Source organism: Lampetra planeri, unplaced genomic scaffold, assembly GCF_965212315.1.
Source record: "Lampetra planeri unplaced genomic scaffold, kcLamPlan1.2.h2 scaffold_826, whole genome shotgun sequence".
Lineage (NCBI taxonomy): Eukaryota > Metazoa > Chordata > Hyperoartia > Petromyzontiformes > Petromyzontidae > Lampetra > Lampetra planeri.
In genome coordinates this window covers 26,077-37,717 of record NW_027615648.1, presented here as the reverse complement: position 1 = coordinate 37,717, position 11,641 = coordinate 26,077, and the positions used below count along the sequence as shown (strand labels likewise).

Here is an 11,641-nt window from a genome sequence, read left to right as displayed (position 1 = left end):
AATAAATTAATTTTGTTCTTATAAAATATATTAATTATGTTTTAATGCTTTAATAAAATACATTTAATAAAACATGTAACATTTTAAATACATTTAATAATTCCAATAATTCTTTTATGACTATATTAGACATTGTATTCATATTCATATTATTCTAATGCCTGCAGAAGTTATTAATTGCAGAATCTATCAGTTAATTACCAGTGCAGCGTCACTTGGGTTTTCTGGGCTGTAATCACTCACTTGGTGTGTGTTGGCTCATGCACCAGTGACTCTTTGTTTTCCCATTGCTTATAATGGTGAGGTATCAGAGGAAGGAGTGTGTGTATGTTGATTGTGTGAACTGGTTGAGCTGCCATCAAGTGAGTGTACAGTATCCTGATAGTCATGGACACAAAGGTAGATGAAGTGAACGTATCACCGATTACTGACAAAATCATTTATTTTAAGAAATTATATTATTTGTATAATGTTCATTAAATTAGAACTCCTCCTCTAAACAAATATTTACACATTTCACAGTGAAGTTGGTACACTGGGTCTTCAAACCCTGTTGATAATAATCATATTCTCAGAGGGACACTAAGAATCACAAGGCTGAAAGAAATGTACAGGGCGTCAAATGATTAAGGCAGTGTACAGGCAGACGGGTACGTCAGAAACACCCCCCGAGGATCAAGACTCTGACACCCACATCCATCAAGTGCAATAATACAACACTACGAGTAAATATGTGATCCCTAACGAATGATTGAGGGGTGGTTTGCCAATAAATAAAGTCCCTTTAAGTCACTGCGCTTGACCTACTAATTCTCATTACAAGCCCGCAGTGATTAGCTGTAGAAATCTGGTGGAAAACAAGTGCAAGATGAGCTGAGCTACATGTTTCTGCACATGGCTGACAGAGGAAACAAGGGCAGGAAAGGGCAACTCCAGTTTCTTCTGGAGGATCTTTGTTCAGGGGGGCTGACAGGTTGAGGAGGTTGAATTGATGAGAGGAGGAAATGACCTTTTTTTTACTCCAAACCAGTGTAACCAGTAAAAAGTCTCATGAGCACAGGAATGTCAGGAGGACCAAGGGAAATGCCAGGAGAAGAAAAGAACTCTGGTCAGTCCAGCCTTTGTGGGACGCAGCCTTCCATCTCTAACACTTCGGGCCAGCCTTCAAATTTGTTTGTGTCGGCGCTGTTCTTTATGTGCTGAGGAGGGAGAACACAACCGGGTTAATATGGAACCAACTGAGGAAGAGAGTATGATCTAATGCAGTGGTCCACAACAACAGTCCGTGGAACAGTTATGTGGTACTGGACCTCACCAAAGGAAATGAATAACATTATTTCTGTTTTATTGATTATCCGAGTCTGTTTTGAATGACAACCGGCTTCTCTACCGTTTCTTGGTGCGTCTCCTCTGTGATAGTTAGCGTGAAATAAAGGCCGCAAATTTGCTGGAAAGTGAGTCAAGAACAACTTTTTTTGCTCAGGGGGAAGAAGCACGCGGAGGAGGAACCGGAACCTACAACAACAAAGACAATCAAGGAGTTGTATTTGAAGTACGGATTTATTGCTACAGGTGACTGGCACACGCTAACACCACTCTGCATAATATGGGACCGTTTGGTTGCACAGAAACAAGCGCAGGGCTCCCACTGATACAGTTGAGGTCATTCCTTTTAATGCCTGTCATATTATATGTATTATTAGATATTTGTTTTCATTCTGGTGGTATAATTTGATTTAATTGTGTTCATCCACCGCTCCATCCATGAAAAATATGTCTTATATGAAGCCGGTCTGTGAGTCAGACAAAGCCTGCAGCAGGGTGTGAACTTGTTGTGAAAAGGTGAACAGGGTTGGGCAGTCAAAAGATTGTGATGCGTCCTTGGCTTTAATAAGTTTGATTACAGCCGTTGTGTCATTTGCGTATTTACGATGCTAATCTAAGAGCAGTACTACACGCAGGAACAGACATGTAGGACTTATTTTCATGCTACTTCCTGTAGTGGAGTGTTCTGCAGTTCAGTATATTATAATAATAACATCAGTATCATCTTATAGCTACAGATCATGTTATCGGGCTTATTACCTGCTCAAATGGACTCTTGGTCTTGATGCCTTTCCCTCCTACAAAGATCCAGTTATCCCGGAAACCTAAATTGGTGATTGATGAGCTACCCAGATCAGCAATTAGCTTCCTGGCCTCATCATTGAGTCTGCAGACGAAAAGGATTCATCATTTCCTGGGAACACCTCAGGCAGTACAGCATGATTTTGTTCGAGTGCGGGGTTTCGTACTTTGTCGAGGGGTCGTCAAACGAGGCCATCATAACCACCGTCCCGTCTTCAATTTCTTTCAGAAATTTAACAAGGGGGGCCACATCTGCAGGGGGGATATGGTTGACCATTGCATGTGACCTAGTTTGGACTGGAAAAAAAATAAAAGGTTGTGAAATATACTCACCTCCTGCCCACATGTCAAAGAAGGCTGTCTTGTTGAGCACCCCCGTTCTCCCTGCCAATTAAAACACCGTTTATCAACAGAAGAACACATGCAGTAGTTCATCATCAGAGTGATAAGCTGTTTCCCCCCTTATGCACATGATCATATTGCACATTTTCAGTCTTTTGGCACTGACACCACCTCCTAGATTTATTTCATTGGAGGAGGAAGTTACCATTGACCAGAGCGATGTTGATTCCTCTGCCCACGTTATTCTTTACACTGCTCATTATCTAAAACAGGAGAAAAGAGGACAACGTAAGAACACTGACATGCGCTCGAGGAGATGACACTCCTGCTTTATGTAAAGCAGCAGGCCAGTGTTTGACTTTGCAACAGATCTTGGCCTTGGTGTGCATGCCTCCTTAGTCAAACACGGCTAAGGTTACAGTTTAACCCTTTCCTGCTTTGGTGCTACTCTATGTTCTTATAATACTATTTCCTTTTGTATCTTGTCAAGAAAGTCAGAAAATGGTGTCTGCAGTCTCAAATGAATGCCCTGTTTTCTGTACATCTGATTCTCCTTTCCACTGCTGCTTAAAGTACCATCTGAGCTTCATCTTCCTGGAATGACACAGAAAGTACATGCTTTACGTCCATGCTAATCTGTTGCAGTTCAAAGGACAGTTTGGACAGTTTTCACCAACACTCCAAAAACAGGATAAGATGTCTTACAGTTTGTCCTCGAGGGCACATCCGGGGCCCCACCACACTGGCTGCTCCACTGGCCATCTTGAAGGCAAAGTGTCCAATGGGACACGCTTTAGAAAGCCCACATTTGTGCCTGACTAGCTTTGTGGCTGTGGATAGAAACATAATCCATATGATATTTCTACTGCAAAGTAATGCCATAGAGGGATTCTTTGACACTGACACATCTTATTTTAGTAACAAGAGTGCTATGTGGAGAAACAAATGAGTAGAGGTGGAACGTAATGGGTTAACACTCACGGCCTTCATTCTCTGGTGCAGGTTTCACTAAAAGGAAGAGAACATGATGGAGATTGGCTTTATACCATCAAAGACAGAAAACTTCAGTAAACTAAAGTGCTACTGAAACTAATGTGTCTGAATTCCTTCAAAAACTGTTCTCTGTTTTCCTCCTACATTTGCTAAAGAAAGTAGTTCCTTACCAATCACACTTGCTAGTTTAAAATCCACATTGATCTCTAGCAGCTGAAAAGCCAGAAAAACAGCCAGGAAAAATGCAGAGACGAGTGCTGCCAACTTCAAAATGCCTGGGGAGGTGCAATCATAGACGCTGTGTTAGCTCTGATATGAGTTTAACAAACATAGCTGACAAAAACCAGAAACCACTTACCACCAGCCCTGACCATCTTAGCGAGCAGCCAGTAATCTGCAACATTAGTGAATGGAAACACATCATCACGTCATTACTACTTCATGAACCGTACACATTATGTATCGGTCAACTTTAGCTAACGGAGCTATCAGCTAAAACGAAGAAAAGAAGCACTAACAATGAACGTTGGGCTGTTTCAAAGTTAAAAACACGGACTAGGTCGGACTGTAAAAGCCAAATGAAACACTTAGCTACCATGACAGCTACATGTCAACAAGCTAACTGTCGCAAGGCTGTTCCGCCTCCTGTCACTTCCTCCTCTCCGCAGAGACCTTGCGAGTATAAATCTGCGAGATAAATCCTGTATGAGTTCAGCAATGGGCTACGTAAGTGGATGTAGCTTCAAAAAATGCATACGGTAACACTTGCCTCTCCGATCGCCACGGTAACAACGACTCTTTTTCCTTTCAGCGAGGATCGCAGGGAACCACGGTGGAGACTGAGCTGGTTGGTGGAAGAGAGAGGACCCACTCTGCCGAGAGAGGACCCACTCTGCCGGAGAAACCGGAGAAAAGTCAGGGACGGAAGTAAGTTCCATGTCGACGAATAATATACAAATGTATTTTTTGCAGCATATTTTTGCAGCATTTGTTTTGATATGTTGTGTATCTAAAACGAAGTTTAATTTTATATACTACATGTTTACACCATTATGGTCCATACTTATGACATTTTCAATGTTAAAACTTCTCAATATGTATGCAATATATGCCAAATTCGCCTAAAAAAATAAAATAAATAAAACTAAAAGATTATTTTTTATGAATGTACAGAATGTTATTCAAGTTAGACTCTGTTTTAAACTTCATCGGTTATTGAAGCAACTGAACAGACGAGGCCGTGACACATTTTGGAGTGACATATCATGCTAATAGTCAATCTCTGTTCGGTCACAACCGCCAGCGTATAATGTCACCAGCGCCATCTAAAGGACAGAAGCTCGAGAACAAACGTTTATTGTGCATTACATCTGGGCCCTGCATGGTAACACAGAAAAGCACATAATAGTCAGCAGTTGATTTCTGTTTTGTTGATATTATTTTTTCTTACAAATGCACATTTTCAGGGTTGTCATGTTTTTGTCTTGTTTTCACATTGTACAAAAAAGTCAATCCAAAACACAATAACATTGGGAATATACTGCCATACACAATCCGAATTAAAAAAATAAAAACACTGTGCAAAGGTGAAAGCAATGAAATAAAGTGATCTTAATAAATAAAGGTATGTAACTTTGAAAAAAAAACACACAATAAAAGCATGGAGAGTACTCCCATTTAAGTAAGTCAACCTCAGGTCTTTCAGCATAGGTCTGGTGTCAGTTCAAATGTGTGTTTCACTGAAGAAGATCCTGCCAGAAAGAGAGATACAACCATGTTACAGAATTTGACATGTACAAAAAGATTAGGAAAGTTCTCCTAGCACTCGTACATCGTCTGAGTTGTGCTGACAGGCTGTGCCATTGCTGCTGTTGGCAGTTTCGACATCAGCTGTAGTGCTATTATGGTCGTCGTGAATCTGAAGATTGGAGAAACGGTACACAGGTGTCCTGCAGGGGGCGACATGGAGCAGCAGTCAGTTCACCTTGTCCTCAAAGTCCATTTGCTAGAGGTGTGTGTCCAGCCCACCTGTTTCTATAAACCACTCTCCTGACAGTGAGGAACGCTGATACGGCGGCTACCAAGACGGCCACTCCTGCTCCTGCACACACCAGAATCAACACCAGCCTCTCTCTCTGGAAGAGATACAGCTGCTGTTAAAAAACACTCCTGAACTATTGAAGGTCAAGCAGATTGAAATGGAAACTCGACTGACGGCGTGTGTCAAAGTGTGTGACTGCAGACGTGGACCTGGAGGGTGACTCCGGGCTGGGTTTGACCCCACAAGGCCTGATAATCGTCTGGACCCCAAGCTGAGGACTGAATCCCCCCTCACACCGATCACTTGGGACCTTCCGGTACCTACAAATGGAACATCATCAGACATTTGGGAAGAAGTATTAGATGTGTCATTGTATAAAAAGGAGTGTCCTTCACCCTGCTGTCAGAAGTTCGTCCTCCTCTCCGTTCAAACAGGTCTCCAGGGTTTTATTTGCAGTGCTGGTTTGTCTCACACACTCTGAGGTGTTCACGTGACGATGGTAACCATAGTCACTGTTGGAAAGGGGCAGAATATGACAGGAAGTCTTTGAACAGAAGCTCTGATTATTGTGTTCAAACCCCAGCTCATCACAAACATCTTACCATACGTAATCCTCCCTGGTGCACAGACAGGAGCTTTGCTTCTTGACCACCACATAGCCTCGACCGTTTCGGCACACAGCTTCTTTCTTGAGCCTCGGTAAGTCTCCCTGATGCCCAGGACACAGCCGACTCTCTCAGAGGACCTTCCCTCGGATGAATGAGCCAGCCACTCTTCATAATCCTGGTAATTACCTGAGGAGTCAGACTATGTTATAATACACCTTCAAGGCCCATGTTACGATGTGACTTTGCTTATATGAGGTCTGCTTATGTGTGAAAACGCCCCGCAGGAAGGATGCGTGAGAACTGAGCCGTTTAACACACTGTTAAACTTTATTGCTCATTTATGTTCACCTCCGTCGACATCTAGGCCTCCTAAGACTTGTTCCAATTGCAATTGTGGAACCAAAAAAGAGGAATATAAACCATGTCACATGTCTTCCCGAGTTCTTCTGTAATGTGAGACGACGCTCAGTGAGGCTGCAGCTCTCTGCTGAGTTACGTAGCAGCTTCGCTCACACTCTCTGGTGATGAGGCTCTGGAAGTCAATGGTGACGGCCACCCACATGGGCTGGCCGTCGTCCTCAGGCCGGAAGCCCCACACGCTGACATTCATGGCCTTGGTGCCGGGCTCGGATGCAAGGCCTGCGAAGAAGAAGGGCTGCTCGGTGAAGTTGTACGACTTCCAGCACCGACCCTCGTCTGTGGAGAACCTGCAGACAGTCGAACGACAGAGTGACAGGGTTGTTAACGGAGTTTGGCACGGTGGAACTGCTTGGTCGTGTACCGTTAGTATTCCAGAAAGTTCATTACTTTATAGTCTTCACTTGTCCTTCATGCTGAGCCTCCACAGCCACGATAGTCCCCCAGAGTCCAAGATGCTGTAGTGGTGAGGACCCCTCAGAGTCCCCCTCCAGTTATAACCCCCGTCCGAAGAGACAAACACATCAGGGGTCTGTGACGATGACAGAGAATCCCCCACAGTGCCTGAAGGAGAAAAGACATGTTTCAACCATTGCTGTGTAGAACAGCATAAAGACCTGGAATGAAGACTTTACCGTGAGCGATAACCAGCCCCACAGCCGTTGGCTCAGACAGAGGGAGCATGGGGATGATCCGGTTGTTGCGGCTATGTTCTCCATGAATGTGGAGGTGGCACTGATGAGAAAAACAATGATGGAGTGACATGACATCACACACCAGGGAGTTTACCTCTGACAAGGAGGCTGACGGCGTTATGAAAGGATTTCAGTGAAATGTTGACTAAATGCTGCTGATGGACCAGGACCAGATGATTAAATGTTGGTAGTGATCTGGAACCGTCTGGATCCAGGAATCCAGGAATCTGTTGAAGGATTCTCCCTCATTGTCAGATAGGGACATTTTCAGCATCTGTGTCCTAGAACTCCACAGTGACTGTCTCTGTGGACCAGTGGTTAGTGGGTCTGTCCCAGGGACGGAGGTTTGTTTTTGTTTTACTATTGAAAGAAAATGAGGAACAAAGAGAATTTGTGTAACATGATTGCTAATGATTATTTTAATAACTATTAGTGACAAAGGCATGTTGTGATGATCAATGAATGGAGGGCAGTAATATCGAGGTGTGTGCTCTCGGGGGGCTTTTCTAGTTTGACATGGAACGTACATTCTTTACGTCTCCACAGTCCACATTCTCGGGTTTGTTCAGTTGTCTCCACATCCCTCCTCTATTAAAGGAAATGACAGATCTTATACGGCCATCTGCAACAACAGCAAACGTCGTTTAAGCCAGAATCATGTGACATAAACTGCTGCTCATCTCCTACCCCCCCATCTTACATCTCACTATGTGGAGGCCAAAAACCTTGAGATTCATCAAAATTAGCCACAAACAAACGTCACCCTTGTCTAGTTTGTTGGTCAGGTAGACTCCTCGCAATGAAGTTATGTTGGTGAAATCGCTCTTCCTCTGGCCGTCAAACAGGTGGCGCTCCAGGGATTTGGAGAACAAGATGCCGCGGTCGTCTGACGTGTACATGGTTCCAAAGAAAGTGTCTGGGTTCAAAAAATACAGAGGACAATGTTAGTCTCTTGCCACATTCAAAGGCTTTTCCAGTGTGGTCATCTCCTGCTGGTGTCATGCTGTCCTCTCGTCATTTTGATCTATTTAATACACAAGGTTTAAAATTATGATTGGATGCTCTCAAAGATGCTCTTGTCTTTCATTTTAGCTGCAGCAACTCACTCACTGCACTTTAAATGGCCTTTTACATGGAGCCTCTCAAAAAAGTATGAATGCATGTGTCCGCTGCAGCCATGAAGGACAAGCAGAGCTCAAGAAGCTAACGGACACCGTTTGCGTTTTGTGTGTGTTCTTGCGATACACCCTGATCCCAAGATATGTTTGTCAGCTTTTGCAGTGTAACCTAAATCTCCCTTCCTCCAGCCAACAAAAGATAAAGCCCCACTACCCCCATATCTCCCCTATTTATCTCAGCGGCACAAAAGTCCCGTCAGCCTCAGCTGGAAAAAAGAAAGTATAACAATAATGTGAGGGGAAACAAATACAGATGCATGTTAATGTGAAACACAGGCTGAGTGAGAATAGGGGGGCGGGGGAGTGGAGAAAGAAAGAAGTGGGCAGCTGGACGCACAAACACACCGAGGATGATGGAATGATTTGTCAGCAACACCAGGAACTTGTGAAACCTGTTGGTCCGTTACCGTTGAACTTTTCCATGACAACAAAGGGGCTGAGAGAGCTACAAATTCAGTGTCGCTGTGTTCACAACATGAGGATATTTACAAATGTGTGTCAAGCATCTTTTTTTTTTGTTGTTGTTTTTCCTCACTTGTACGTGTCTCCTGAATGGAAAATATGGGACAAAGGGAGTGAAGTCCTTTTTTTTTTCTTTACCTCCAGGATTGTCCACATGCATGAAGAGCATGTCCTCATCTCCATCCAAGATCGAGTAAAACTGCACACACACGCACATCCAGGGAGATAAAAAGTACATGTGTATGAGAAGGTCAAGGCTGGAGATAAAACAAGTGTTTTGATGACGGATTTCATCTTTGCCATTTACCTTGTCTAATCGCCGTGAGAGAGTGTGCATGTCATCACGGTGTGTGTGTGTGTGTGTGTGTGTTACTGTGCTAAAAAAGGAACTGTCGTTAAAGACGTTACATAGAAAGTATATGTATCTGTAAAATGCTGTCAAAAATTTTTTCTATGTCAAAGTTTTTAAAGTCAAATGTCTTAAGAACTAAAACTGTATTTTACAAATTACATTTTATTTTTCATAAGATTTTCACCTTTTCTGCTTTGCTTGCACACATTTCTGTCTCTCACCAGCCCGTATTTTGTTTGCTAACAGATTTTTTTTAGGTGTAATTGTGTTGTGACAATCAACAGATATGATGACTAAAACAAAAAGTGAAACTTTTCATGCTCACCTGCTCAGTGGAGGCAGAGGGGGAGCAGCGCTTGGCTGAAGGTGTCTCCTTGATCTGATGAAAAGTACATGACACGGGGGGATCTCTGGGAGAGGATTAGTCATGAGTCATTGGATGGGAATCGTATTCTGTGTGACTAATACAAGGAAGAGGCCTCACCGTGTCTTCCATCACAGAGAAAAAGAGAAACGCTCCAATGTAGCCAAAACTGTAGATGTCCTCGTGGATTGTGGTGAAAGTCTTCCCCAGGTCCTTGGTCCTCTTCAGATGTAAGTCTCCTCTCTCGTCTGCATCGACTGCAGCAACAGTTTTTTAAAAAAACATGGGTGGTGTTCTGATTTCTCTGCTACATGGACCAGTAACTCAATCTAGCAATTTGGATCAGGTTTAGATTCATTTTATTTGGATTTCTCATGACAAGCGCTGACACCCCAATTTCTTTGGCAATATGCTGCCCCCTATTGGTGTGAAAATATGTTGAGAACAGTTACATAGTGTACCTTTAATAAAATGTAGAACCAAAAAGGTGCCTTGTATTAAATCAGACACCATGTTTGGCCATTTTATACGTCACTGGTGAGCTACAAAGAACATTTATTAAGGTGTCTTACCCGTGTCGACTTGAGTGTAGCTGAAGAACAAATTAACGCCACCACCCCTGATGGACAGATGCCAAGAAAAGTCCACATGCATTCGGATTATGATTGTCCATTTTATGCTAATCCTTTTCTACACATTCAGGGGGAATTATGACATTGTGTGAAAGTGAAGGATTCAGATGAGGTGATTTCCTTTGGGTGCACCGACATTGTGTGTGTGGTTTTGTTTCCTGCTCACCATGAGAAGGAATGTACTCCATCATGAACTTTTGTCCACATGGCACCAAAGTCCAGAGAGAGCCACAGACCGCCCTGCAAGTCAGGAACGAGCAGAGAAATGTTTATCTTTACCCTCAGGTGTGCTTATAGAGTGTGTGAGCAGTCCGAGAAATGTGACTCAGGATCACACCGTTAGCTGCGTGACTCACGTCAATGCTCAGGGCGACCAGGTAATCTGGGTTGAGGAAGTGGTATGTGATGGGTTGAACCAAATGGAAGGGCAGCTGAATGAATTTAAAGGTGGCGCCTGCGTCTGTGGAAGTGAAAATGATCCCACCTGGATGGTCGACCACCGGCGTGTCTGCTGTCAGTATCACCTGCCAAAAAAAAAAACCATTTCACAACCACATAAAGAAAGTCGTCATAGGCTGAGGGTGTGGCATGTTGGCCATCTTGTTGTCCTAGTGCATGGCTTTGAAAAGTTGTGAAGGTGACGAGAACATGTCAGTTTGTGGTCACACGTCGATGAGATGGCAGAGCGCTAACGTGCAGTCGCCTCCTGCTGGCCGGTAGAACTTTTCAAAGATGAAGGCCACGTCCACTCCTTTTACACACTGATCTCTTCGGTTCAACCTGCATGTTTTGCTCATGTCAGCCACACCACTGACGGTTGATCAACAACAGATTACCACAGGAAGTCAAGTATTCACCCTAAACAACTTACAGAGCCTCCTGGTCCGACACTCACTCCAAACTCCTCTCTGATGAAGGTTTTATTGATCGGTCGGAGATATCATGAAAGGACTTTCCGTAATCCGTACTGGTGACAAAGAAAAGTCAGTCAAGCTTTGGCTGCTGTGGCTTGGGTCGTAACGGGCGTGAACTCACCTCCTGTACAGTCGTGACGAGCCTCCTTCAGGAAAGAGTCAATTGGAGCACTGATCGTTGACAGCACCAGGATTACCTTGGAAATGAGGTCCATGTGTTTAATCCTTGTGTTGCTATGATCATAAACAGTCGTACATGTTTAGGTGTAAGACCATTTTAAAGAAGATGACTTTCACTGAACTTCAATCACATGGAAAATGATACTCACTCCTGTACCATCGCCCCACCCACGTCAGAATTACATATGAGCCATCGTCACCATTAAACCCTGTCTAAGAGAGACACCAAGTCAAAAAGAGCATTTCTGGATGATGAATGAATGAATCATGTAAACACAGTCTTTGTCTTTGTGTTGCATGAGTCTAGAAAGTGAACCATTCAATTAAGAAAACAGT

At 43.5% G+C, this 11,641-nt stretch overlaps 1 protein-coding gene across 1 annotated transcript; it reads right to left on the bottom strand.

The window, feature by feature from the left end:
• Positions 1-1,109: 1,109 nt before the first annotated feature.
• LOC144742035 (protein FAM3C-like) lies at positions 1,110-3,836 on the bottom strand. The gene is made up of 9 exons (XM_078624537.1): positions 3,821-3,836; positions 3,633-3,737; positions 3,451-3,477; positions 3,175-3,299; positions 2,675-2,732; positions 2,461-2,511; positions 2,295-2,379; positions 2,086-2,212; positions 1,110-1,199 (listed from the first exon to the last, which is right to left on the bottom strand). Exons 1-9 carry the CDS (start codon positions 3,834-3,836, stop codon positions 1,110-1,112), a joined length of 684 nt encoding a protein of 227 aa, XP_078480663.1.
• Positions 3,837-11,641: the final 7,805 nt, after the last annotated feature.